General features: G+C 38.5%; 1 protein-coding gene across 2 annotated transcripts in view; it reads right to left on the bottom strand.

The window, feature by feature from the left end:
• Positions 1–25,287, bottom strand: part of Chi (LIM domain-binding protein 2 Chi) — a 362,970-nt gene that overhangs the window by 122,776 nt on the left and 214,907 nt on the right. For both annotated transcript variants that reach the window (XM_071679453.1, XM_071679454.1), the window contains exons 8-9: positions 3,730–3,759; positions 2,481–2,614 (exon numbers count right to left, since the gene is read on the bottom strand). In XM_071679453.1, coding sequence (XP_071535554.1) covers positions 2,481–2,614; positions 3,730–3,759 — 164 coding nt within the window. The remainder of the gene's footprint in view (positions 1–2,480; positions 2,615–3,729; positions 3,760–25,287) is intronic.

The raw sequence follows: 25,287 nt of genomic DNA on the forward strand, positions 1-25,287 counted from the left end.
TATTGTTTAGAATTTCAATTTGTTCTGGATCTTTAAAGACGATATGTGGCTTTGTCTATGCTACCTTATTTGTTTTATGAGGTCTGAACCAGTGGAGAGAAGTTTTGGTTATAACTTCCCATGTTCTTGTGATTAGTACTTTTTGTTGGCTTGGGTGGAGAAGTTGATATAGTGTGAGATGGTGGGAAGTCACCTATAATTAAGTTTTGAAGCTCTGGCTCCATTTTCTGTGTGAATGCTGGCCAACTGGCTTTCCTGTGGTTTATGTATGTTGTTTTGGTGGCTGTGTGGATTGGGTGGACTAGGCATAGAGTTATCGGAATGAATAAGTGGTCAAAGGTGAGTTATCTAGTGTGCTCAAGGTGGTTCTAGTTGGGGAGCAAAAATCAATGTCTGGCAGGTTGGTTGCTGGAGGTGGTGGACTGGAAGTATCATTGGCTGGTTAAGTAGGATAAGGGTGTTGAAACACTGCAGTTGATTTATTTTTTCATGTTTTTTTTTTTTTCATTTCCTCTATAACAAGATAGTAAGAGGAACAAATGAAGGTCAGCCTTATTCATACATTCATTCTCTAGTCATTGAATATAATGCACGAAAACAAGCGTTCCCATCTACATCAAAGTTCTGCAAATCTTTACATAGTTTTCCCTGACTTCTTCTTACATCCTGGTTCAGTCACAGACAGTATGTCACTCCAATTCATGCCATGTCTTGCACACCTCAAACCCCCTGCATACTCACACCCTGATCACTCCTTCCAGCTTGTCCTCAGGTTCCCCCTCCCCCTTGTTTCCTACAGTTTTGACATATATACCCTCATTGACAACTCACTCATCCTCTCCAAATGTCCAAAGCATTTCAGCATATCCTGTTCAGCTCTCTCAACTCTTCATACTACCACACTTATCTCTTACCCTATCACTTCTTAACCAAAAAACCCTCCTCACCACATCTACTAACCTTGCAGTTCATTTTCGACAAATCCACCATCTTTCATACTTTTATTTTTATCTAGGGCCCACACCACAATTCCACATAACACCACTGGGACTACCATACCATCATTCATACCCATATCTGTCCACACAGAAAGTCACCCCAATTGTCACACACTCGTTAAGGTTATGGAAGGGTGCAGAGGGGATTCATGTCTGTCTGGGGTTAAGAGGGTTCATGTAAGAGTATATTTTTCACTTATCATACCAGTTCATTGTTTCCCGCCTCAGCGAGGTAGCACCAGCAACAGATAACTGAGCCTCTCAACAAAAAATTGTATATATTATATACACATTATCAACATTTCTGCTGCTTTTTTCTCTGATTTTTTACAATTATCTATTTCCATCCCAATGACTTGCTTCCTCGTAACAGCACAGTTCATATGACTTTACATTACAAATATGCATATAGTTGTTTCTCCAAATAGATAATTTGCTGAAGAAAATGCTTACATGCTCCTTCAAAATGCAACACATCTATCAAGCCCAGCATAAGCACACTGTGTAAAAAAACCTTTTACTGGGGTTCATATGATTTTTGAGGAAGAGGTGTTCAAATGGCTCATTATGTATGAATGCATTTTTTTAATACAGTACATCCTTGGATTCAATCAATCATTTAGCTAAACAGAAGTTTCTACTTCTTTTCTTCAGATATAAATCAATCTTCCATCAATAAAGTAATTCTGAAACATTTGACCTCCTCTTCTGTATTCATATGTGTACTTATCATACTTTGAAATGAACACATACAATGCATAATGCACAACTCATAAATCTGCAGCTACTAATTTACTCTTAAAGACAAAAGATTTGTATTATTTTTATGAACAGTATATAATCTGAAGAATGCATACTTAAATGTAGGATAACCCACTTAAAGTTGGAGACCTCCAGGTAACAACCAATAAGGTGGGTAAGGATATCATATGAAAACAGACAAAAGATGGCTGACAAATACTGCGTCCTCTCTACAGTCAATGTAGATGTGGAACTCAGATTAATCCCCTTTGTCTTTCTTCATAATGATCTTTCAGCCACATCTATGATGGTTGCCGGGATAGTTCCAAAGTTTATCTGGCTTAACCTATTACTAGAGACTAACTAAGCAACCAGAGAGGCAATACTACCTAGAGAGGAGATCAGCTTCACCTCATGGGAAATGATCAGCCTGGTCACTGGGGAGAAAAGTGTTCCACTATCAGAATGGCATGCAAACAAAAAAATGCCATAGGAAGTGATCAATACAATCCACGGAAGGTATCAATAACATAGGCTAACAAGTTAATGATAAAACCACTAACAAGAAACAGAGGGAATAGACTAAAGTGGTGATTTCACTGGTTATGACCCATAGATCTAATAATGTTTGTAATGTTATTTTCCTCTTAATACCATAGGAAAATGAACTTTACTTTACAAAAGATCGAAGGCTCAAAATCACTGATCACACCACAAGTAAATCTGCCTAACAATACTTACGGAGACTTGAGTGGCAAGGCTAAAGTTTGGACCAGGCGATCTTTTCTTGTTTGAGCCAGCAGAGTTCGCAGTGGCATTCTGACCTGACTGTGAACCTTTTCGCTTCCGTCTTTTATTAGGGGCACGCTGGGTTTCTGCAAGGGAAAAAGAGAATTCATTTTTGTGCATGTCTATAAAAGTGGACTTAAATGTTCTATCTTAATACTTTTTCTAAGTAAATTTTGGTTTTAAGTAATACTCATCTATTAATAAAATGCTGAAGATAAAATTAAATGGTATTTGTAGGTTACATTGATTACTGTTGTTGGGATTTAAAAAACATAAGTATGTATGGTAAAACATAAAGAGTGCTCATGCAAAGTCCTTTAGAAACTCACTACTACTCAAACAATCAAGGTGCCATAATTCTGCCAGCAAGATGCAACAATCTGTTCCCCTTCTAAAGATAATTTAAAGATTAATAATGTCTAATAAATTCCTGTGAGAACTGATTATATTCAAGATTAGAGTAAAAAATTAAAGACCATTATGTTCAATCTTCATCAGTCATTCATTAAATAAATACAACAAAATCTGGAAAACAATGAAGGGAGACTGAGAGTTGCCTGATAATGCCCTTCCAGTACTTGTGCTCAACAAGTGCTGCATGTGGAGCATTAATCAAAACCTGACCACTTTAACAAGTTGCCAGAAAATCAGAGAATTACTTCCTTCCTCTGAACATTCCAGTTTCAGTACAGGTAATACTATCTTATGATAAATACATTAGGCTCCACTTTGTTAATAAATCCTTAACAGGATTATGACGTGCTTAGGATTATTTCACTGAATATTAGAATGATATTTCAAGAGGATCTTTACAGAATGCAAAAACTGTCTCTTTTTTATGCTCAACATTTGGAAAAATGAAATATCTCACTAATGAAGAAAAACTATTTCTAATTTATCATATCAAAATTTAAAAGTATAAAACTAAGAAAGTATACAAGAAAATGATACTTGAGTTTCACTTAAGTGATACATATTCTTATAATGGCTCCTTCATGACAAGGAAGTATGTAAAGAAATTTATCTATCACTTTTGAAATAAAAATTAATTAGCAATGACTGCCACAAATACCAAATAATAAATTTCAGATAATTATTACAAAAAACTTATCTTCAAAAAAATATTCAGCTTCAGCAACTGTATGGATCAACTTGAGTATTTGTTTTATTAATGTAGTGCAAAATATCTTGTGAAGCCTACTTGATGGTGGTGAAGTCTTGAGTAGCAGACCTATGGAGTATCAAAAGCATTCATCAGGATTTCAGCCAGTATGAGTCTTATAGTAAGCTTGAATGACACTTTCATAAAAGTCACTTTGCAATTAGAGTAGTGAAATGAAAGATAAAAAATAAAAAATGAGGGGCCTCTCCTCAAAATTTTCTGTGAGATAAGTTAGTTATATCCTACAGTTTTGGAATGTCACTACTTTGTTCACAGATCTGATACTGAAAGAACATTTGACCCAGCCATCTTACAAAATACCTTTACTTTGTTAAATAATTTGCTTAAAATCTTTTTGTTCAGAGCCTGTCTATCTACATTCAAATATTTGACCAAATTCACATAATTAAGTGGTGGACCCATATTCTTTTATTTTCGAGGTCATCTAGTGACCAGGATAAAGAATAATGTTTCATAAACCTCAGCTGGCATTTGTCCACACTCTTAGTGGGTATGGGCTAATCTTATCCGTTAATCTTATCCACATGCCTACCTGCTCTAATTCTTTAAGATTGCTTATTTGTATCTTTATGTTATGGAACTGTTTTACTGAATCCCTAGCATTAGTAAAGTAATACTTCTTTTTTACTTTTAACCATGCTATTGCTCACAAACAACATGCATATGAATCAACAGAAAGAAATGAGATCCTGTAACATCTCTATCTTCTGAATAAAATCAGTTATTAAAAAACTGATGAAATGAAATGAAAGATCAAGTAAACTTTATCTAACTGAATCATTTCACATTCTTTAAAACTTGAAATAATCAATATAATCAGCAAGAAACATACCCCAAATCACTGTATAGAAAAGGAACCTCAAGCTCGTGATTTCAAGACTAGAAACTGAAACGACAGTGAACTCAACCAGAGATACTATGGTCCACTTTTGCCAAAGTTCTTTTCATGATGGGAAAATATATGGTAACTGAACTAATTCAAAAACTAACACAATAAAAAGACATTCTTCATTATGAAATGTTCATTTTTAAGTTCTACTACCAATTAAAATTTATCATCTGTGCCTATTATGTAGGATTCAAAGGCAGGTACTCATTTATTATCTTTGGTAAAGTAGTACATAATCTTTAATGAAATCAAACATTCAAAGCTGTAGTAGGACTTGCAATAATCAAAAATTCCCTTGCAGCAAGCATGAAAATCAGTTGATTATACTTTCTAAAAGCACATACTGGCTGAAAGTACCCAGAGAAAAGATGCAACAGTGCTACCCATCACCAAATTTGTGTGTGTAAATATGTGAACCCTGTTCATGCTCAACTATTAAACCACCACCAAGGAGCAACTTGCATTATATTCATTAGAATCTGACCTTCTGTGAAACATAAATTTGCCAGCTAATAATATTACATATGTAGAACCATTAATAATAATAATAATAATAATAATAATAATAATAATAATAATAATAATAATAATAATGATACTACTACTAATAATAATTATAATAATAATAATAATAATTCCATTTTCATGCTAGACTCATTTCTCATGCAAGCAAAGTAGTGCCAGGAACAGATGAAGAACAGCCTCATCTGCTCACTTGCACTATGTAGTTGTCATTAATGGTGCACCAAAACAAACAACAGTAATAATAATAATAATAATAATAATAATAATAATAATAATAATGAAAATAATAATAACAATAATAATAATAATAATAATAATAATAATAATATTAATAATAATAATAATAATACAATAATAAATTTCTTCACAAAGCACCACAATTAACAACATCATAACATATCCAGAAACTGCAAACAAAATTAAAACAGTGATTTTTCTATTCCAACTAATTTCCTTTTCATTGTATTTATCTTCCCTAGTTGATGGAAAGATTATTAACATGGGTCTCAGGTAGCTTAGTGCATCAAAAAAAGATGCTCATTGTGAGTGAGGGCAATAATGTCGATACACAAAAAATGCTAATACTTTACATAATTCCTGGTAAATTATATGGGAGGGTATTGATTGAGAGGGTGAAGGCATGTACAGAGCATCAGATTGGGGAAGAGCAGTGTGGTTTCAGAAGTGGTAGAGGATGCATGGATCAGGTGTTTGCTTTGAAGAATGTATGTGAGAAATACTTAGAAAAGCAAATGGATTTGTATGTAGCATTTATGGATCTGGAGAAGGCATATGATAGAGTTGACAGAGATGGTCTGTGGAAGGTATTAAGAATATATGGTGTGGGAGGCAAGTTGTTAGAAGCAGTGAAAAGTTTTTATCGAGGATGTAAGGCATGTGTACGAGTAGGAAGAGAGGAAAGTGATTGGTTCTCAGTGAATGTAGGTTTGCAGCAGAGGTGTGTGATGTCTCCATGGTTGTTTAATTTGTTTATGGATGGGGTTGTTAGGGAGGTGAATGCAAGAGGTTTGGAAAGAGGGGCAAGTATGAAGTCTGTTGTGGATGAGAGAACTTGGGAAGTGAGTCAGATGTTGTTCGCTGATGATACAGCGCTGGTGGCTGATTCATGGGAGAAACTGCAGAAGCTGGTGACTGAGTTTGGTAAAGTGTGTGAAAGAAGAAAGTTAAGAGTAAATGTGAATAAGAGCAAGGTTATTAGGTACAGTAGGGTTGAGGGTCAAGTCAATTGGGAGGTAAGTTTGAATGGAGAAAAACTGGAGGAAGTAAAGTGTTTTAGATATCTGGGAGTGGATCTGGCAGCGGATGGAAACATGGAAGCGGAAGTGAATCATAGGGTGGGGGAGGGGGCGAAAATCCTGGGAGCCTTGAAGAATGTGTGGAAGTCGAGAACATTATCTCGGAGAGCAAAAATGGGTATGTTTGAAGGAATAGTGGTTCCAACAATGTTGTATGGTTGCGAGGCGTGGGCTATGGATAGAGTTGTGCGCAGGAGGGTGGATGTGCTGGAAATGAGATGTTTGAGGACAATGTGTGGTGTGAAGTGGTTTGATCGAGTAAGTAATGTAAGGGTAAGAGAGATGTGTGGAAATAAAAAGAGCGTGGTTGAGAGAGCAGAAGAGGATGTTTTGAAATGGTTTGGGCACATGGAGGGAATGAGTGAGGAAAGATTGACCAAGAGGATATATGTGTCGGAGGTGGAGGGAACGAGGAGAAGTGGGAGACCAAATTGGAGGTGGAAAGATGGAGTGAAAAAGATTTTGTGTGATCAGGGCCTGAACATGCAGGAGGGTGAAAGGCGGGCAAGGAATAGAGTGAATTGGATCGATGTGGTATACCGGGGTTGACGTGCTGTCAGTGGATTGAATCAGGGCATGTGAAGCATCTGGGGTAAACCATGGAAAGTTGTGTGGGGCCTGGATGTGGAAAGGGAGCTGTGGTTTCGGGCATTTTTGCATGACAGCTAGAGACTGAGTGTGAACGAATGGGGCCTTTGTTGTCTTTTCCTAGCGCTACCTATTCGCATACATGAGGGGGGAGGGGGATGGTATTCTATGTGTGGCGAGGTGGCGATGGGAAATGAATAAAGGCAAACAGTGTGAATTGTGTGCATGGGTATATATGTGTGTCTGTGTGTGTATATATATGTGAATATTGAGATGTATAGGTATGTATATTTGTGTGTGTGGACATGTATGTATATACATGTGTATGGGGGTGGGTTGGGCCATTTCTTTCGTCTGTTTCCTTGCGCTACCTTGCAAATGCGGGAGACAGCGACAAAGCAAAATAATAATAATAAAAACTTTACATAATGAAGTACTTTTGTATGATGTCTGAATTTAAAACTCATGGAAAACCATTCAATATAATTAATAGATTGGACCTTGGCTCCACTATGCATGGACCCATTAAGTACAATTTCACTCGTACATGTTTTATTGTTTAATGCCAATTACAGATAACGAGCTTTTCATTTCACGCACACATACTTTTGTCCTAGCTAGGCCTTAGAAAAGATATTTTGGGCCTTATGCTACTTTACCTTCAAAACCTCTTAATTATCCCACCCCTTCAACCCCCTCTTAATAGCCATTATCCTCTTGGTCAAAATATTCCAATCAATTGTCTTTGTTTTCACTTTGACTGCCATCTGAACTTTCCCTCATTTCTCCTATATTGCTGAGATTTAAAAACTGAGTAAAAAACTAAAAACTCAAATTCAAGGCAAATTTCCCTCTAAGGAACTGGTTGTGTAGGAGGAAATAATCAATACATTGTGACAAAGGTCTTTTTAAGCATAAAATAATATTCTCAGTGAAAAATTCAAGTTAATAAGACATGGCAACTTAAGGAAAACCTAAAATGAAACCTTCATGTCTCAGAATTTTAATCACATTTTTTCCCTATGGAATTCATGAAAGTTGATTGACAATTGTAAAATCTGACATGTTTAACCCTGATATAAAGAAAGAAAATATGGCACACATAATCAAGGAAAAAGAAACAATATAGATTTGATTTACTACTACTGTACATTGAATAATATTTTCAATATCATAACAAAGCATTATCAATCAAATTTGCATAACAATTATGGTTTACATAAGCACTTGTAAGCATATGAAAAAGAGTTCATGCTCTGTTAAACTAGTGTTTTTACTTCATACTGTATTTATTTCAACAGTTTAGTCATATGACTTGCCAATAAAAAGACAAACAACAACATCCAGGCATCTTGTACATGCCTTCTGTGCACAGAATACCAACAAAACTTCCTTTAAGCATTTTCCAATGTGCCTAATGACCTGGTCTAACTGATACTTTTCATCTACATCAAGGACCAGCAAATATGATGGCTACATTTTTATTAAGTGTTACTCTGTAAGTAACAAAATTCTTACAGTAATGCTATAAGGGTACTATGGTTTTGAAAAAATTCCTGATGTAGTGCTGCAACCGATGTAACAATGACAGAGAAATATTTCCCCTACAGCATCATCAAAACCATCACTGACTTCAATTTAAGAATTTTCTTTTTCTGAATGTTAATGTTCTTGTAAAATTAGCAAAGGGATATTGTTATATCTATTAAGTATCAGTTAATACTCATAATATGGGGTGTCACATTTGATGGACTTTGATATGGAAGAAAAATAGAGATTACACAAAGGTGATATCCACTGAAGAAATATGCAGAATAAGTACCAAAGCTCAATCCAATTAAAAATTCTCTTCACATGAATTCTTTCCTTTTCTGTGCTTATAAATTTTACAACATTTTCCATAATCGATAAATGCACTTTCTGGATTATACTGCATCATGGAAAACATATAACCACAGGGTGGGGGGAGGGGGCAAAAGTTCTGGGAGCGCTGAAAAATGTGTGGAAGGCGAGAACATTATCTCAGAAAGCAAAACTGGGTACATTTGAAGGAATAGTGGTTCCAACAATGTTATATGGTTGTGAGGCATGGGCTATAGATAGGGTTATGCGGAGGAGGGTGGATGTGTTGGAAATGAGATGTATGAGGACAATATGTGGTGTGAGGTGGTTTGATAGAGTAAGTAATGAAAGGGTAAGAGAGATGTGTGGTAATAAAAAGAGTGGTTGAGAGAGCAGAAGAGGGTGTGTTGAAATGGTTTGGTCACATGGAGGAATGAGTGAGGAAAGATTGACAAAGAGGATATATGTGTCAGAGGTGGAGGGAAGAAGGAGAAGCGGGAGACTAAATTGGAGGTGGAAGGATGGTGTGAAAAAGATTTTGAGCGATCGGGGCGAGAAACATATGGGAGGGTGTAAGGCGTGCAAGGAACAGAGTAAATTGGAACGATGTGATATACCAGGGTTGATGTGCTGTCAATGGACTGAACCAGGGCATGTGAAGCATCTGGGGTAAACCATGGAAAGGTTTGTGGGGCCTGGATGTGGATAGGAAGCTGTGGTTTCAGTGCATTACCCATGACAAGTGTGGTCATCATATCTACAGTTAAGGATCGTGATGAAGTTTTCACCCGACAACAACTAGGACTTCCCTACATCCACTAGACTTTTTATTAAGTGCTGCCATGCCTACCTCTCTGCTAACACCAAGAAGCTACAATATAAATTCCTACAAGAATGCCTTAGGAACAAAATCATTCCTTGCACCTTAATCCCAGATGCCCTTCATAAGAAGAAACAAAAAACATTCTGCAGAAGAAAGCATGAAAATCTTCTACAGCTCACAGAAAATGCTAAAACTGACTCCGACAAGGCCTTCTACAACATCAGAAATGCTAGAAGAGAACTCTCCTCCACCTATGATGACCCTGTCATTGTAGTCAACCATATGAATGACACTAGAAGACGAGCAAGAAACCAGGTCATCGGAAAGAAGAACTATTTGGAATAGAAAATTGAGAAGATTTTTTACAACAGTCTATGAGCAAAAGCATCAAACCTTGGTAAGAACATTGTCAATTTTTCGCCCTATTCTTTATCCAAGGATGAAAAACTTGCACAGGGTTTTGGTTTCTCTTTTTCCTTCAAATCCATGGATAATTTTATTGAAAAATTTAGTTTCTATTATGAAGTCCACTAATGGTGCCAACCAGGATTTTGATTTCATATCTGGTTCAATCTCAAGTGCCCTGATCAGCAAAAGTGCTTCTAAGTGTAGTGACAAGCCACAAAGATTCAAGAGAGCCATTGCAAATCTCAAGAACAATGAAGATATTCATATCATCAAATCAGATAAGACTAGCCAGTTTGTGATTTTGCATACAGTTGATGATAGATGAAAACTTCAGGATCTTTTAAATGATACTAATACATATAAAAAATTAACATCTAATCCCCTTAACAATAAAGTAAAGACATTCAACTCTAGACTCAACCAACTGTTAAATAAGCAACAGGACATTCTGAAGTCAGAAAGGATGGTTAATCCCTCTCTTCCTTATATACATGGTCTCCCTAAAACTCACAAAGATGGATGTCCCCTCAGACCAATACATCATCTGTTAATTCCCCCAGTTATAAGTTATCTAAATGGTTAGCAAAACATCTTAGCAATGTTCACAGAAAAATCTCTTCATTGCATGTTAGATTTTGTTAACAAAGTAAGAAACATTAATTTGCCCAATCATAAACTCATTAGTTTTGACATGTATTCCCTTTTCACTGAAGGACCCATAATGAAACCATCACATATCTAAGGAGGAAATTGCCAGATCTGAGACTTGACTTGCCCCTGCCCATAAAAATTTTCATTGCCTTAGTGGAGCTTTATGTTTCTAATTATGTTTTCTAAAATGATGAAGGTAACTTTTATAGACAGGAATTTGGACTTGCCAAGGGAAACCCTGTTACTCTGATTCTCAGTAATTCACATCTGGAATATTTTGAGACGGAAATTTCAACTTCAATCACTAATCATCCATGGATGATGTGTGGTCCTTGTGGCCATCCTTCCAAGATTGTGATGTTTTCTTTAATGAATTAAATAAATCACCACACTATCAAATTCAAGATGGAATGGGAAAAAGAAGGCAAACAGCCCTTTCTAGATGTGTTGATAAATAGAGAATCTGATCATGTGTCCTTTAAAAACTACAGGAAGTCTACCAACTAAGAGAATTATATTCATTACTTCTCAGTACACAATTCTTCTATAAAAATGCCTGTAGTTATGTCTATGATTTTAAGAGCACTACAGACATGTGATCCCATACACCTGGTAGATGAATGTAGTTATATATGATGTAACTTTAGGCAGTTATATTATCCCAAGTGGTTTGTCAACAAAGCTTACTGGAAAGCCAGGAAGACATTTTATGTTTCTTGCAGGAAAAATGTGACAAATACAGATATCTAAATGTTTATTGTTGCCCTATTCTCCCAACTTAGCTAATCTAAGACATGTTCTAAAAAACAGTGCTTGTACGTAGTTTTGCAGTACTATAACAACACCCTCAGTTAGACCTTAATATATAATAGGCCAAATCATGCAATAATTGGGAGTGTTTATGCCATCGAATGCAAGGCAAGTAAATATATTTATGTACGCTGGACTGGTAAAACTGTAACGGAGAGGTTTTATTGGCATGGTCATTCAGTAGGCAGGGATGACCACAAAAATGCAATCACTAAACTATATCATGAAAAGGATCACCCCATAGATCTTGAAAAATCCCGTTATCTTATACGCCTCTGCTGATTATGCCACAAGCAACATCTTAAATGCTAATACTAAGAACTTTAACCTGTCCCCAGGCAATTTTAAAGCCCATCCTAGCATTAACCAAATCATTATGAGAGAATTAGCAAAACACGAACAAAAAAAGTTGTTCAAGACATCCAGCTACCCAGATCAACCCCTGCCACATAACCCCCCCTTTATCACTCTGCCTTACAACAGTTATGACCAAACAGAGCAGACAGTGCTTGGTCTATAAAGTTTGGTGTTGGACAGCAGGAATCAAGTGTGATGTTGGGATCAACATAAAAAATGTTAAGTACTGGCACCTGACGAGGTGGACTGTCCCCAGGAAGCATGCCGTATAAAAAAAAAGAAAAAATATACATCTTATTTTACTCATCATACTTTGTTGCTGTCTCCCGCGTTAGCGAGGTAGCGCAAGGAAACAGACAAAAGAATGGCCCAACCCACCCACATACACATGTATATACATACACATCCAAACACGCACATATACATAACTATACATTTCAATGTATACATATATATATACATACAAAGACATATACATATATACACATGCACATAATTCATACTTGCTGCCTTTATTTATTCCTGTTGCCACCCCGCCACACATGATATGACAACACCCTCCCCTGCATGTGTGCGAGGTAGCGCTAGGAAAGGACAACAAAGGCCACATTCATTCACACTCAGCCTCTAGCTGTCATGTATAATGCAACGAAACCACAGCTCCCTTTCCACATCCACGCTCCACAAAACTTTCCATGGTTTACCCCAGATGCTTCACAAGCCCTGGTTCAATCCATTGACAGCACGTCGACCCCCGTATACCAAATCGTTCCAATTCACTCTAATTCTTGCATGCCTATTATTACTCATCCTATCATTACTTACTTGATCAATCCTCCCCACACCATATGTTATCCTCAAGCATTTCATTTCCAACACATTTACCCTCTTTTGAACATTTCTATCTATAGACTATGCCTCACATCGGTACAATATCGTTGGGGTCTACATTACCTTCAAACATACTCATTTTCGCCCTCCCAGAGAGTGACCTCTCTCTCTCTGCACATTCCTCAATGCTTCTAGCAGCTTCAACCCCTTTCCCACCTCATGACTCATCGCCACTTCAATGGGTCCGCTTGCTGTCATATTCACACCTAGGGATCTAAAACACTTCACTTCTTCCAATTTTTTTCCATTCAAACTCATACTCCAAACAACTTGTCTCTTTGCATTGATGAACCATAAAACTTTGCTTTCAATATATTTACTCTCAGCTTTCTCCATTAACACACTCTAAAATTCAGACATCAACTTCTACAGTTTCTCATTCGAATCTGCCACTAGTGCTGTGTTATCAACAACCAACAACTCAAAACTCACTTCCCAGGCCCCCACTCTCCCTACAGACTGCATACCTATCCCTCTATCCAAGAAGCTTGCATTTACCTTCCTCACCACACCATCCTTAAAAAATATCAAACAGCCACAGTGACATCATACACCTCTACTGCAGATCCATCTCACTGGGGCCATGAACCCTCCTCTCTTCCTACTCACATATATGATTTACTATCTTGACAAAAACTCCTCACTGCTTCTAATAGCTTTCCTCCCATACCATATATTCATAATACCTTCCACACAGCACCTCTATCAACCCTAGCACATGCTTGCCCCTGATCCATAAATGCCTCATACAGATCCTTTTGTTTCTCTAAGTATTTCTCAAATACTTTATTTGAGCAAACATCTGACCCACTCATCCTATAGCACTCTTAAAACCAAAATGTTCCTCCTTAATCTGAGGCTTTGTGTATGCCACCACAATCTCAATCTCCACTCTTCCAAACAACTATTCATGTACACTAAACATACTTCTCCCTTTGTAATTCAAACACTCACTTTTGTCCTTGCTGCCTTCATAAAATGGTAGTCCTCAAGCACCTCACCATGATACAAGATCTATTCTTTCATACTTATTCAATGTTTCTCACATTAGTAAGGTAGTACTAGGGAGAGACAAAGAAAAGACTATTGATCACATTTATTCTCTAGTTATAATGTGTAATGTGCTGATATCACCGCTCCGTATCTACAACTAGGCCCTACAAACCTTGCCGTGGTTTCCCCCAGGTACCACAAATGCCCCAGTTCAGTCAACTGACAGCATGTCACCCCTGTAAACTGCATTACTCTAATTCATTCCATCCCTTACACACCTTTCACCTTCCTCCACATTCAGGCCCTGAGCACTCAAAATCTTTTTTTCTCAATCCTTCCATCTCCTATCCGGTGTCCCCCCATATCCTTGGCCCATCCAACATTTGTCAACATCTTCTCGCTCATTCTCTCCATATGTCCCAACCATTTCAGCACACCCTCTTCAGTGTTCTAATCCATACTCTTCTTACCACAACTATCTTACACAATTGTTACTTAATCAACCCATCTCCCACATCATATTGTCCTCAAACATTTCATCTCCAACACATGCATCCTTCTCTGCACATTCTCATTTACAGGCCATACCCTTTAGCTACATGAATTGTTTGGACCACTGTACCTTCAGACATTTTTGCCCTCCCAGATGCTGACCTCTTTTTCTGCACATTCTTCATTGCTCCCAGACCTTCACCCCCTCACCTTCATTTCATTCACTGCCACTGCAATGTTATCTAGGTATTCAAAATACTTCACTGCCTCCAATTTTTCTAAATTCAGACTCACATCTTAACTAACTTGTCGCTTTGAACTGCCAAACATAATAACCTCCTTTTATTCACATTTTCTCTCAACTTTTCCTTTTACACACTCACAATCTCCTAAGAAACATATATATGAAAAGTTGATTTACATGAACCCTGAGAGAAGGCTGTGGTAGTGGAGAAATAAAGGGAAGCCCAACCCTCCTTTCCTGCTCAATCACTCTCCAACAATGAGCATTTATTTCATTGTTAATGTGTACATTACGTCAATTCTCCTTCCTTTAGTTGTTACACAATACCGTGCATCCAAAAACTTTACAGTTCACAATTGTGATGGAATATCCACTGAATGATAGGCTTCACTCACACTTGATTTAATGTTGTCATATTAATGTAAAATTCACCAAAACTATTGTTCCTTTCTACAAATTTTTGGGATGACCTCGAGGATTCATGGGATTTATTGACCATATTACATATTACCCTCACACTCCAATTTCTCCATCAACACCAGCATTTGTACAGTTCATACAATAGTTATGGCACACATATATCTACTTTTAACAGTGTAATTAGGTGCACTATATATGAATTTGTCTCATATATATTATGAACAAGACAAAAATTGGTTCAGAGTTAGTTAGGAAGGATGGGTCGACATTAAAGAGCTTATCCTTATCTCTTACATATGATAATGGAAGTAACATATGTATTAAAATCAAATACAATATTGAGTGCATTACTTTTTGTTTTGATACTTAAAATGATACATCACATGTTATGTATCTGTCTTGACAACTATTTACATTTTCATGCTCAACCCTTATTTATAACAGTGGAGGATGAAAAAAAAAAATCACACTTGAATACAATATTGTTAGCCTTACTTTCTGTTTAAATACTTACTATGATGATATACATCTACCATACCATATGTTTCTTGAAATTATACACATTCTGGTATGAAAACTGGGTTGAGAAATCTCCCCCACGATTATATCCTCCTTCATCCCATTAAATTCCAAGATAAAATGGGTTTCATTATTTAAGATGTTTCTTCCAAGCTATGCCTTCCAGGAATGTATTCCCATGTTAAGCAGTACCTAGATGCATCTTACGGCAACATTTACACGAGTGCTTACAATATATGTTGTATGGTGCTTTACAGAATACAGTGTTCTGTGCTTCCCCCAAAATAAACTCGCTATTTAGTCTCCACATGCAATAATTCATGTCTAATAGGTAAATATCAAAGGTTAAAAGTGTTTCTATCCATGCACTGCTAAAGCACTTATTGCTAATATCACGTATATGGGATATTCTGCCTCCAGAAGTCGACTGAGTATCCCATAATATGTGGGATCTCATCTAAAAATGTTTGCATGTGGCTGTAAGGGTGTTTATTATTCATAATTCATTAACTAGCATCTCAGAGGACATTTCTCCATATTAGTCCATAATTTTTATACTTCAGTAGCAGTAATCAATCAAAATGCTGAAGCACAAAGTATAACAACTTTTCCTTGCATGAACCATATTTGAAAATCCAAAGTGGACATTTTGGAGATGAATGAGAGTGAATCACATAGATGTAGTTTTAATGAACATGTGGAAGAACAAAAGGGTGAGAAAAAAAGCATAATACTGCCAGCAGTGAGGATTGAGATGATCCCAGCCCCAGTGTGAGGTGGGGAGATGCTCTGTCACATCAGCATTTGCCTCATGGATGTGGACTGATGTTGCCAACCTCCAACACAATTCGTTTTTTGATAGAAGTAATTCAGGTATAACAGGTGCTTGTTCTGTCACCGAATATGCTAAGGAGCTGGACTATTTCTTAAAGTATTCTGATCATGGCCATGATAGCGAATAAAATGAACTGGTATCATGGTCTTGTGAAGCAAACGCAGTCAACCTCTCCAATCAGCAGGTTGTCCAAGTTCAATCACATCACACAAAATGAGACTTTTGTGTTTTGTGATTTTACAACATATACCAGAAAAGAGGCTGAAATCGATCATGATGAGGAATTATGGGCTTCAGGATCTACAAAAAGCAACTACTAAAAATAAAAGTGCATAAATCTGTAACTATATGTGCACATATGACAAATACTGAAATGTCTACCATCTGCAATAGGAAAAATACCATAACTGTGAAGATAAATCACATATATGTATGAGAGTGGGGAAACTTTTATCATTGTAGTTAAGTAAGTACATACATATTGCATCATAAGGTGAGGGATTATCTTATAGTTGGCAGAGTCAGCCATGGTAATGGCTCTGACTTGCCTGAAAAAATATTCACTTATGAGCATACCACACTGTCTTACACATTAGGTGTTTTAGAAAAAAGAAAGCTCATATGGCATGGAACTGAGTCATGGAAAGTGGTTGGTGAAGTGAAAAGAGGTGGTGAAGACTTTGCAAAAGCTAAAATGTGGCAAAGCAGCAAGAGTGGATGATATTGCAGTTGAATTTCATAAAAAAAGGGGGTGACAATAATGTTGACTGGTTGAATTTCAATTGTATGTCTGGATTAAGGTAAGGTGCCCAAGGATTGGCAGAATGCATGCATGGTGCCATTGTATAAAGGCATGGGAGACCAAGATAACTGTGCAAAACACACAGGTATAAGTTTGTTAAGTGTACCTCATACATTGTACGGGAGGGTGGTGATTGAGAGGGTGAGGGCATGTTCAGAGCAACAGACCAAGGATGACAATGTGATTTCAGGAGTGGTAGAGGATATATGAATCATGTGTTTGCTTCATATAAGAATGTGTGAGAGAAATACTTCAGAAAACACAAGGATTCACAAGGGGCCTTTATGGATCAGGAGAAAGAATATAACAGAGTTGACAGAGTTGCTTTGTGGAAGGTCTTATGAATATTTGGTGTGGGAAGAAAGCTCCTACAAACAGAGAAGTTTTTATCATAGCTGTAAGGTGAAAGTGTGAGCAGGAAGGGAAGAGCATGTGTGGTTCAGGGGGCATGTGATGTAATCATGGGTTATTAATGTGTCTATGGCTGGTGTGGTGAGAGGTAAATGCCAGGCTTCTTTGAGAGAGGGGCAGAGGGAGATAAATTCAAGGCTTCTTAGAGAGAGGGGTGAGTGAGCAGTCTGTAGGAAGTGAGGTAGCCTGGGGAGGAGTCACTTGTAGTTTGCTGTTGACAAAGCAACTGGTGGCAGATTTGAGTGAGAAACCACAAAAGTCGGTGTCTGACTTTGGGAGAGTGTGTGACAAGAGGAAGATGAAAATAAACAAGAAGAAAAGAAGAGTGATTAGGATTAAAAGTGGAAAGGGACAAGTCATTTAGTTGAGTCTGAACAGAAAAAAATTGGAGGAAGTTGAGTGTTTTAGATATGTGGGAGTGAACATAGTAGAGTATGGAACCATGAAAGCAAAAATAAATTATAAGGTGTGAGTAGGCAAAGGTTCTGGGAACAATGAGAAATGTGTGTGGAAAGAGAAGTAATTTTTTGGAAGATAAAGGATGGACTTCAAAAGATACTGACAGTTCAGGGCCTGAACATGCATGAGGATGAAAGGCGTTCAAGAGAGAGTGTAAATTGGAGCTGTGTGATAAAGAGGGGGCAATGTGCTCACAAGGATGAAAGGCATTCAAGAGACAGTGTAAATTGGAGCTATGTGGTAAAAAGGGGGCAATGTGCTGTCAATGGACTGAACCATGGCATATGAAGCAGCTGGTGGAAACCACAGAAAGGTCTGTGAGGCCTAGCTGTTGATAAGGGAGCTGTGATTTTGTTGCATTACACATGAAAGTGAAAAAAGGTGAGTGAGTGAATGGGCCTTTTTTGTCTGTTCCCAGTGCTACCTTATTAATGTGGTATATAACAAACAAGTAGAGTTGAGGGACAAGTTAATTGGGAGGTAAGTATGAATGGAGAAAAACTGGAGGAAGAGAAGTGTTTTAGATATCTGGAAGTGGATTTAGCAGCGGATGGAACCATGGAAGTGGAAGCAAGTCACAGGGGTGGGGAGGGGGAAAAGGTTCTGGGAGCATTGAAGAATGTGTGGAAGGCGAGAACATTATCTCGGACAGCAAAAATGGGTAAGTTTGAAGGAATAGTGGTTCCAACAATGTTATATGGTTGCGAGGCATGAGCTATGGATAGTATTATGCGGAGGGTGGATGTGTTGGAAATTAAATGTTTGAGGACAATATGTGGTGTAAGGAGGTCTGATTAAGTAAGGAAAGGGTAAGAGAGATGTGTGGTAATAAAAAGTGTGGTTGAGAGAGCAGAAGACAGTGTGTTGAAATGGTTTGGTCACATGGAGACAATGAGTGAGGAAAGATTGACCAAGAGGATATATGTGTCAGAGGTGGAGGGAACGAGAAGTGGGAGACCTAATTGGAGTTGGAAGGATGGAGTGAAAAAGATTTTGAGCAATCGGGGCCTGAACATACAGGAGAGTGAAAGGCGTGTAAGGAATAGAGTGAATTGGAACGATGTGGTATACCCGGGTGGACATGCTATCAATAGATTGAGCCAGGGTCTCAATGTGGGGGTATATGTAATATCTAGGACCACTGGAGTCCATGGATTAACAAACAAATAAAAGCTGACAACAGGCTAAACACATGGCAAAGCAATGTGAAAAGTCTTACAAATATACGGCGTGGGAGGTAAACTGCTAGAAGAAGAGAAGTTATTATCAAGAGTGTAAGGCAAGAGTATGAAGGCGTGAAAGTCGGTCTATGGCAGGGGTGTGTGATGTCCCCATGGTTGTTTAATTTGTTTATGGATGGGGTGGTTAGGAAGGTAAATGCAAGAGTTTTGGAGAAAGGAGTTAGTATGCAGTCTGCTGGGGATGAGAGAGCCTGGGAAGTGAGGCAGTTAATGTTCGCCGATGATGCAGCATTGGTGGCTGATTTGAGTGAGAAACTGCAGAAGTTGGTGACAGAGTTTGGAAAGGTATGTGAACGGAGAAAGTTGAGAGTAAATGCAAATAAAAGCAAGGTTATTAGGTTCATTAAGGTTGAAGGTCAAGTTAGTTGGGTTGCGAGTTTGAATGGAGAAAAATTGGAGGAAATGAAGTGTTTTAGATATCTGGGAGTGGACTTAGCAATGAATGGAACCATGAAAACAGAAGTCTGGGAGAGAGCTAAGGTGCTGGGAGTGATAAAAATGTGTGAAAAGAAAGAACATTACCTTAGAGAGCAGATATGGCTATGTTTGTGACAAAGCAAAATAAATATAAAATATATATATATATATATATATATATATATATATATATATATATATATATATAAAAATAAATTTTTTTCTTATTTTTTTTTCATACTCTTCGCCATTTCCCGCGATAGCGGGGTAGCGTTAAGAACAGAGGACTGGGCCTTTGAGGGAATATCCTCACCTGGCTCTCTTCTCTGTTCCTTCTTTTGGAAAATTAAAAAAAAAAAACGAGAGGGGAGGATTTCCAGCCACCCGCTCCCTTCCCTTTTAGTCGCCTTCTACGACACGCAGGGAATACGTGGGAAGTATTCTTTCTCCCCTATCCCCAGGGATAATATATATATATATATATATATATATATATATATATATATATATATATATATATATATATATATATATATATGTATGGTGTGGGAGGCAAGTTGTTAGAAGCAGTGAAAAGTTTTTATCGAGGATGTAAGGAATGTGTACGTGTAGGAAGAGAGGAAAGTGATTGGTTCTCAGTGAATGTAGGTTTGCGGCAGGGGTGTGTGATGTCTCCATGGTTGTTTAATTTGTTTATGGATGGGGTTGTTAGGGAGGTGAATGCAAGAGTTTTGGAAAGAGGGGCAAGTATGAAGTCTGTTGGGGATGAGAGAGCTTGGGAAGTGAGTCAGTTGTTGTTCGCTGATGATACAGCGCTGGTGGATGATTCATGTGAGAAACTACAGAAGCTGGTGACTGAGTTTGGTAAAGTGTGTGAAAGAAGAAAGTTAAGAGTAAATGTGAATAAGAGCAAGGTTATTAGGTACAGTAGGGTTGAGGGTCAAGTCAACTGGGAGGTGAGTTTGAATGGAGAAAAACTGGAGGAAGTAAAGTGTTTTAGATATCTGGGAGTGGATCTGGCAGCGGATGGAACCATGGAAGCGGAAGTGGATCATAGGGTGGGGGAGGGGGCGAAAATTCTGGGAGCCTTGAAGAATGTGTGGAAGTCGAGAACATTATCTCGGAGAGCAAAAATGGGTATGTTTGAAGGAATAGTGGTTCCAAAAATGTTGTATGGTTGCGAGGCGTGGACTATGGATAGAGTTGTGCGCAGGAGGATGGATGTGCTGGAAATGAGATGTTTGAGGACAATGTGTGGTGTGAGGTGGTTTGATCGAGTAAGTAACGTAAGGGTAAGAGAGATGTGTGGAAATAAAAAGAGCGTGGTTGAGAGAGCAGAGGAGGGTGTTTTGAAATGGTTTGGTTACATGGAGAGAATGAGTGAGGAAAGATTGACCAAGAGGATATATGTGTCGGAGGTGGAGGGAACGAGGAGAAGAGGGAGACCAAATTGGAGGTGGAAAGATGGAGTGAAAAAGATTTTGTGTGATCGGGGCCTGAACATGCAGGAGGGTGAAAGGAGGGCAAGGAATAGAGTGAATTGGAGCGATGTGGTATACCAGGGTTGACGTGCTGTCAGTGGATTGAATCAAGGCATGTGAAGCGTCTGGGGTAAACCATGGAAAGCTGTGTAGGTATGTATATTTGCGTGTGTGGACGTATGTATATACATGTGTATTGGGGGGTTGGGCCATTTCTTTCGTCTGTTTCCTTGCGCTACCTCGCAAACGCGGGAGACAGCGACAAAGTATAATAAAAAAATAATAAAATAATATACATATATATATATATATATATATATATATATATATATATATATATATATTCTTTTTTTTTCTTTCAAACTATTCGCCATTTCCCACATTAGCGAGGTAGCATTAAGAACAGAGGACTGAGCCTTTGAGGGACTACCCTTAACTGGCCCAATTCTCTGTTCCTTCTTTTGGAAAATTAAAAAAAAAACGAGAGGGGAGGATTTCCAGCCCCCCGCTCCCTCCCCTTTTAGTCGCCTTCTACGACACGCAGGGAATATGTGGGAAGTATTCTTGCTCCCCTATCCCCAGGGATAATATATATATATATATATATATATATATATATATATATATATATATATATATATATATATATATATATATATATTAACTTTCTAAAAGGAGAAACAGAAGAAGGAGTCATGCGGGTAGTGCTCATCTTCCTTGAGGGCTCAGATTGGGGTGTCTAAATGTGTATGGATGTAACCAAGATGAGAAAATATATTGTGAGCTTTGTTGTCTTTTCCTCGCACTACCTCGCATGAATGCGGGGGAAGGGCGTTGTCATTTCATGTGTGGCGGGGTGGCGACGGGAATGAATAAAGGCAGCAAGTATGAATTATGTACATGTGTATATATGTATATGTCTGTGTATGTTTATATGTGTATACGTTGAAATGTATAAGTATGTATATGTGTGTGTGTGGACGTGTATGTATATACATGTGTATGTCGGTGGGTTGGGCCATTCTTTCGTCTGTTTCCTTGCACTACCCTGCTAATGCGAGAGACAGCGACAAAGTATAATAATAATAATAATAATATATTTATTTATTTATTTTATCATACTTTGTCGCTGTCTCCCGCGTTTGCGAGGTAGCGCAAGGAAACAGACGAAAGAAATGGCCCAACCCCCCCCATACACATGTATATACATACGTCCACACACGCAAATATACATACCTACACAGCTTTCCATGGTTTACCCCAGACGCTTCACATGCCCTGATTCAATCCACTGACAGCACGTCAACCCCGGTATACCACATCACTCCAATTCACTCTATTCCTTGCCCTCCTTTCACCCTCCTGCATGTTCAGGCCCCGATCACACAAAATCTTTTTCACTCCATCTTTCCACCTCCAATTTGGTCTCCCTCTTCTCCCTGTTCCCTCCACCTCCGACACATATATCCTCTTGGTCTATCTTTCCTCACTCATCCTCTCCATGTGCCCAAACCACTTCAAAACACCCTCTTCTGCTCTCTCAACCACGCTCTTTTTATTTCCACACATCTCTCTTACCCTTACGTTACTCACTCGATCAAACCACCTCACACCACACATTGTCCTCAGACATCTCATTTCCAGCACATCCATCCTCCTGCGCACAACTCTATCCATAGCCCACGCCTCGCAACCATACAACATTGTTGGAACCACTATTCCTTCAAACATACCCATTTTTGTTTTCCGAGATAATGTTCTCGACTTCCACACATTCTTCAAGGCCCCCAGGATTTTCGCCCCCTCCCCCATCCTATGATCCACTTCCGCTTCCATGGTTCCATCCACTGCCAGATCCACTCCCAGATATCTAAAACACTTCACTTCCTCCAGTTTTTCTCCATTCAAACTCACCTCCCAATTGACTTGACCCTCAACCCTACTGTACCTAAAAACCTTGCTCTTATTCACATTTACTCTTAACTTTCTTCTTCCACACACTTTTCCAAACTCAGTCACCAGCTTCTGCAGTTTCTCACATGAATCAGCCACCAGCGCTGTATCATCAGCGAACAACAACTGACTCACTTCCCAAGCTCTCTCATCCCCAACAGACTTCATACTTGCCCCTCTTACCAAAACTCTTGCATTTACCTCCCTAACAACCCCATCCATAAACAAATTAAACAACCATGGAGACATCACACATAATAATAATCATATATATATATATATATAGGTTCGCGTCGGATGTGGGTAAATATTGGTTCGGGAATAGGGTAGTAGATTTATGGAACAAACTGCCAAGTACAGTAGTGGAAGCTAGGTCCTTAGGTAGCTTTAAATGAAGGTTGGATGTATTTATGGGTTCATGCGATTGGTTTGTAGGGTGGATAGGGTGGACAGACTCAGAACCTGCCAATAGGCCTTTTGCAGTGTCCTCACTTCTTATATTTTTATGTTGTTTGATTCCACCTTCTTGTAAGTGGAGCAAGAAGCGGCGGCTTAGGGTGCAGGTTGTATGTCCAATTTCGTTTATGTAGTGGGGCTGAGTCTCCAATATTGCATCGGGACTCATGTACCACATTGGTACAATTCACACTTCCAGAGCGACACACCATATTGTTGTTCATTACGAGCGAACATGTTTTCGGATTGATGTAGTATATTATCAGACTGATATCCTTGTCTTCATCAATCGCTTTGCAGTTTCTGGACACAATATCTCGTGCGACCTTCTAGTCCTTTCGATACGTTGTCGTAAGTGTCCTGTAATAAACTTTAACGTGTGCGTTGTTCATGAGAGCTGGAAAGGTTAATACCCAAATGCCATCTTTACAATTTTTTTTAACGTAAACAGCGAGTTTTCGTCCGAAGAGCATCATCAGAGTAATCAAACTGAATCTAAGAAAATCTTGAAGACACTGAATATTATATATGCACCAAGACTAAAGTCTTTTGCATAGCTGTGAACTCCATGACAGCGAGAGGAGACTTGGGTCTGTTGTATGTGTGGCTCATCGGATCTCTCTGAGGTGCTATCTGGTGGCTGGTGCCAAATAGCCTACAGCTTCTGACTTGGCCCGTTTGCTATGTGTTGAATAGGGGGAAGGGAATTATTTGAGAAAAATAGTTTTTTTTTTGTGACTGCTGCAATGTTTGAGAATTTTCGTGTTGTCCACCATCTGCTGTCGCGTAAGAAAAGTTCTGTGATCTTATTCCATGTGCCGTGTAGATAAGGAGAATGCTGGAGAGAACTAGATGTGTCGTTTTCTAGACACTTGGTTGTGTTGAATCCAAAGGAAACCAACGATCAACTCTCCCAGTCTGAGCAAAACCCGACCCACTTGCCTTGGTTTAAAAGGGGGGACATAAGTAACGTAAGGGTAAGAGAGATGTGTGGAAATAAAAAGAGCGTTGTTGAGAGAGCAGAAGGGGGTGTTTTGAAATGGTTCGGGCACATGGAGAGAATGAGTGAGGAAAGATTGACCAAGAGAATATATGTGTCGGAGGTGGAGGGAACGAGGAGAAGAGGGAGACCAAATTGGAGGTGGAAAGATGGAGTGAAAAAGATTTTGTGTGATCGGGGCCTGAACATGCAGGAGGATGAAAGGAGGGCAAGGAATAGAGTGAATTGGAGCGATGTGGTATACCGGGGTTGACGTGCTGTCAGTGGATTGAATCAAGGCATGTGAAGCGTCTGGGGTAAACCATGGAAAGCTGTGTAGGTATGTATATTTGCGTGTGTGGACGTATGTATATACATGTGTATGGGGGGGGGTTGGGCCATTTCTTTCGTCTGTTTCCTTGCGCTACCTCGCAAACGCGAGAGACAGCGACAAAGCAAAAAAAAAAAAAAAAAAAAAAAAAATATATATATATATATATATATATATATATATATATATTATCCCTGGGGATAGGGAAGAAAGAATACTTCCCACATATTCCCTGTGTATCGTAGAAGGCGACTAAAAGGGAAGGGAGCGGGAGGCTGGAAATCCTCCCCCTCTTGTTTTTTTTTTCTTTAATTTTCCAAAGGAAGGAACAGAGAAGGGGTCTGGGTGAGGATGTTTCCTCAGATGCTCAGTCCTCTGTTCTTAACGCTACCTCGCTGACGCGGGAAATGGCAAATAGCATGAAAGAAAGAAAATATATATAT

This window comes from Panulirus ornatus, chromosome 2 (genome assembly GCF_036320965.1).
Source record: "Panulirus ornatus isolate Po-2019 chromosome 2, ASM3632096v1, whole genome shotgun sequence".
Lineage (NCBI taxonomy): Eukaryota > Metazoa > Arthropoda > Malacostraca > Decapoda > Palinuridae > Panulirus > Panulirus ornatus.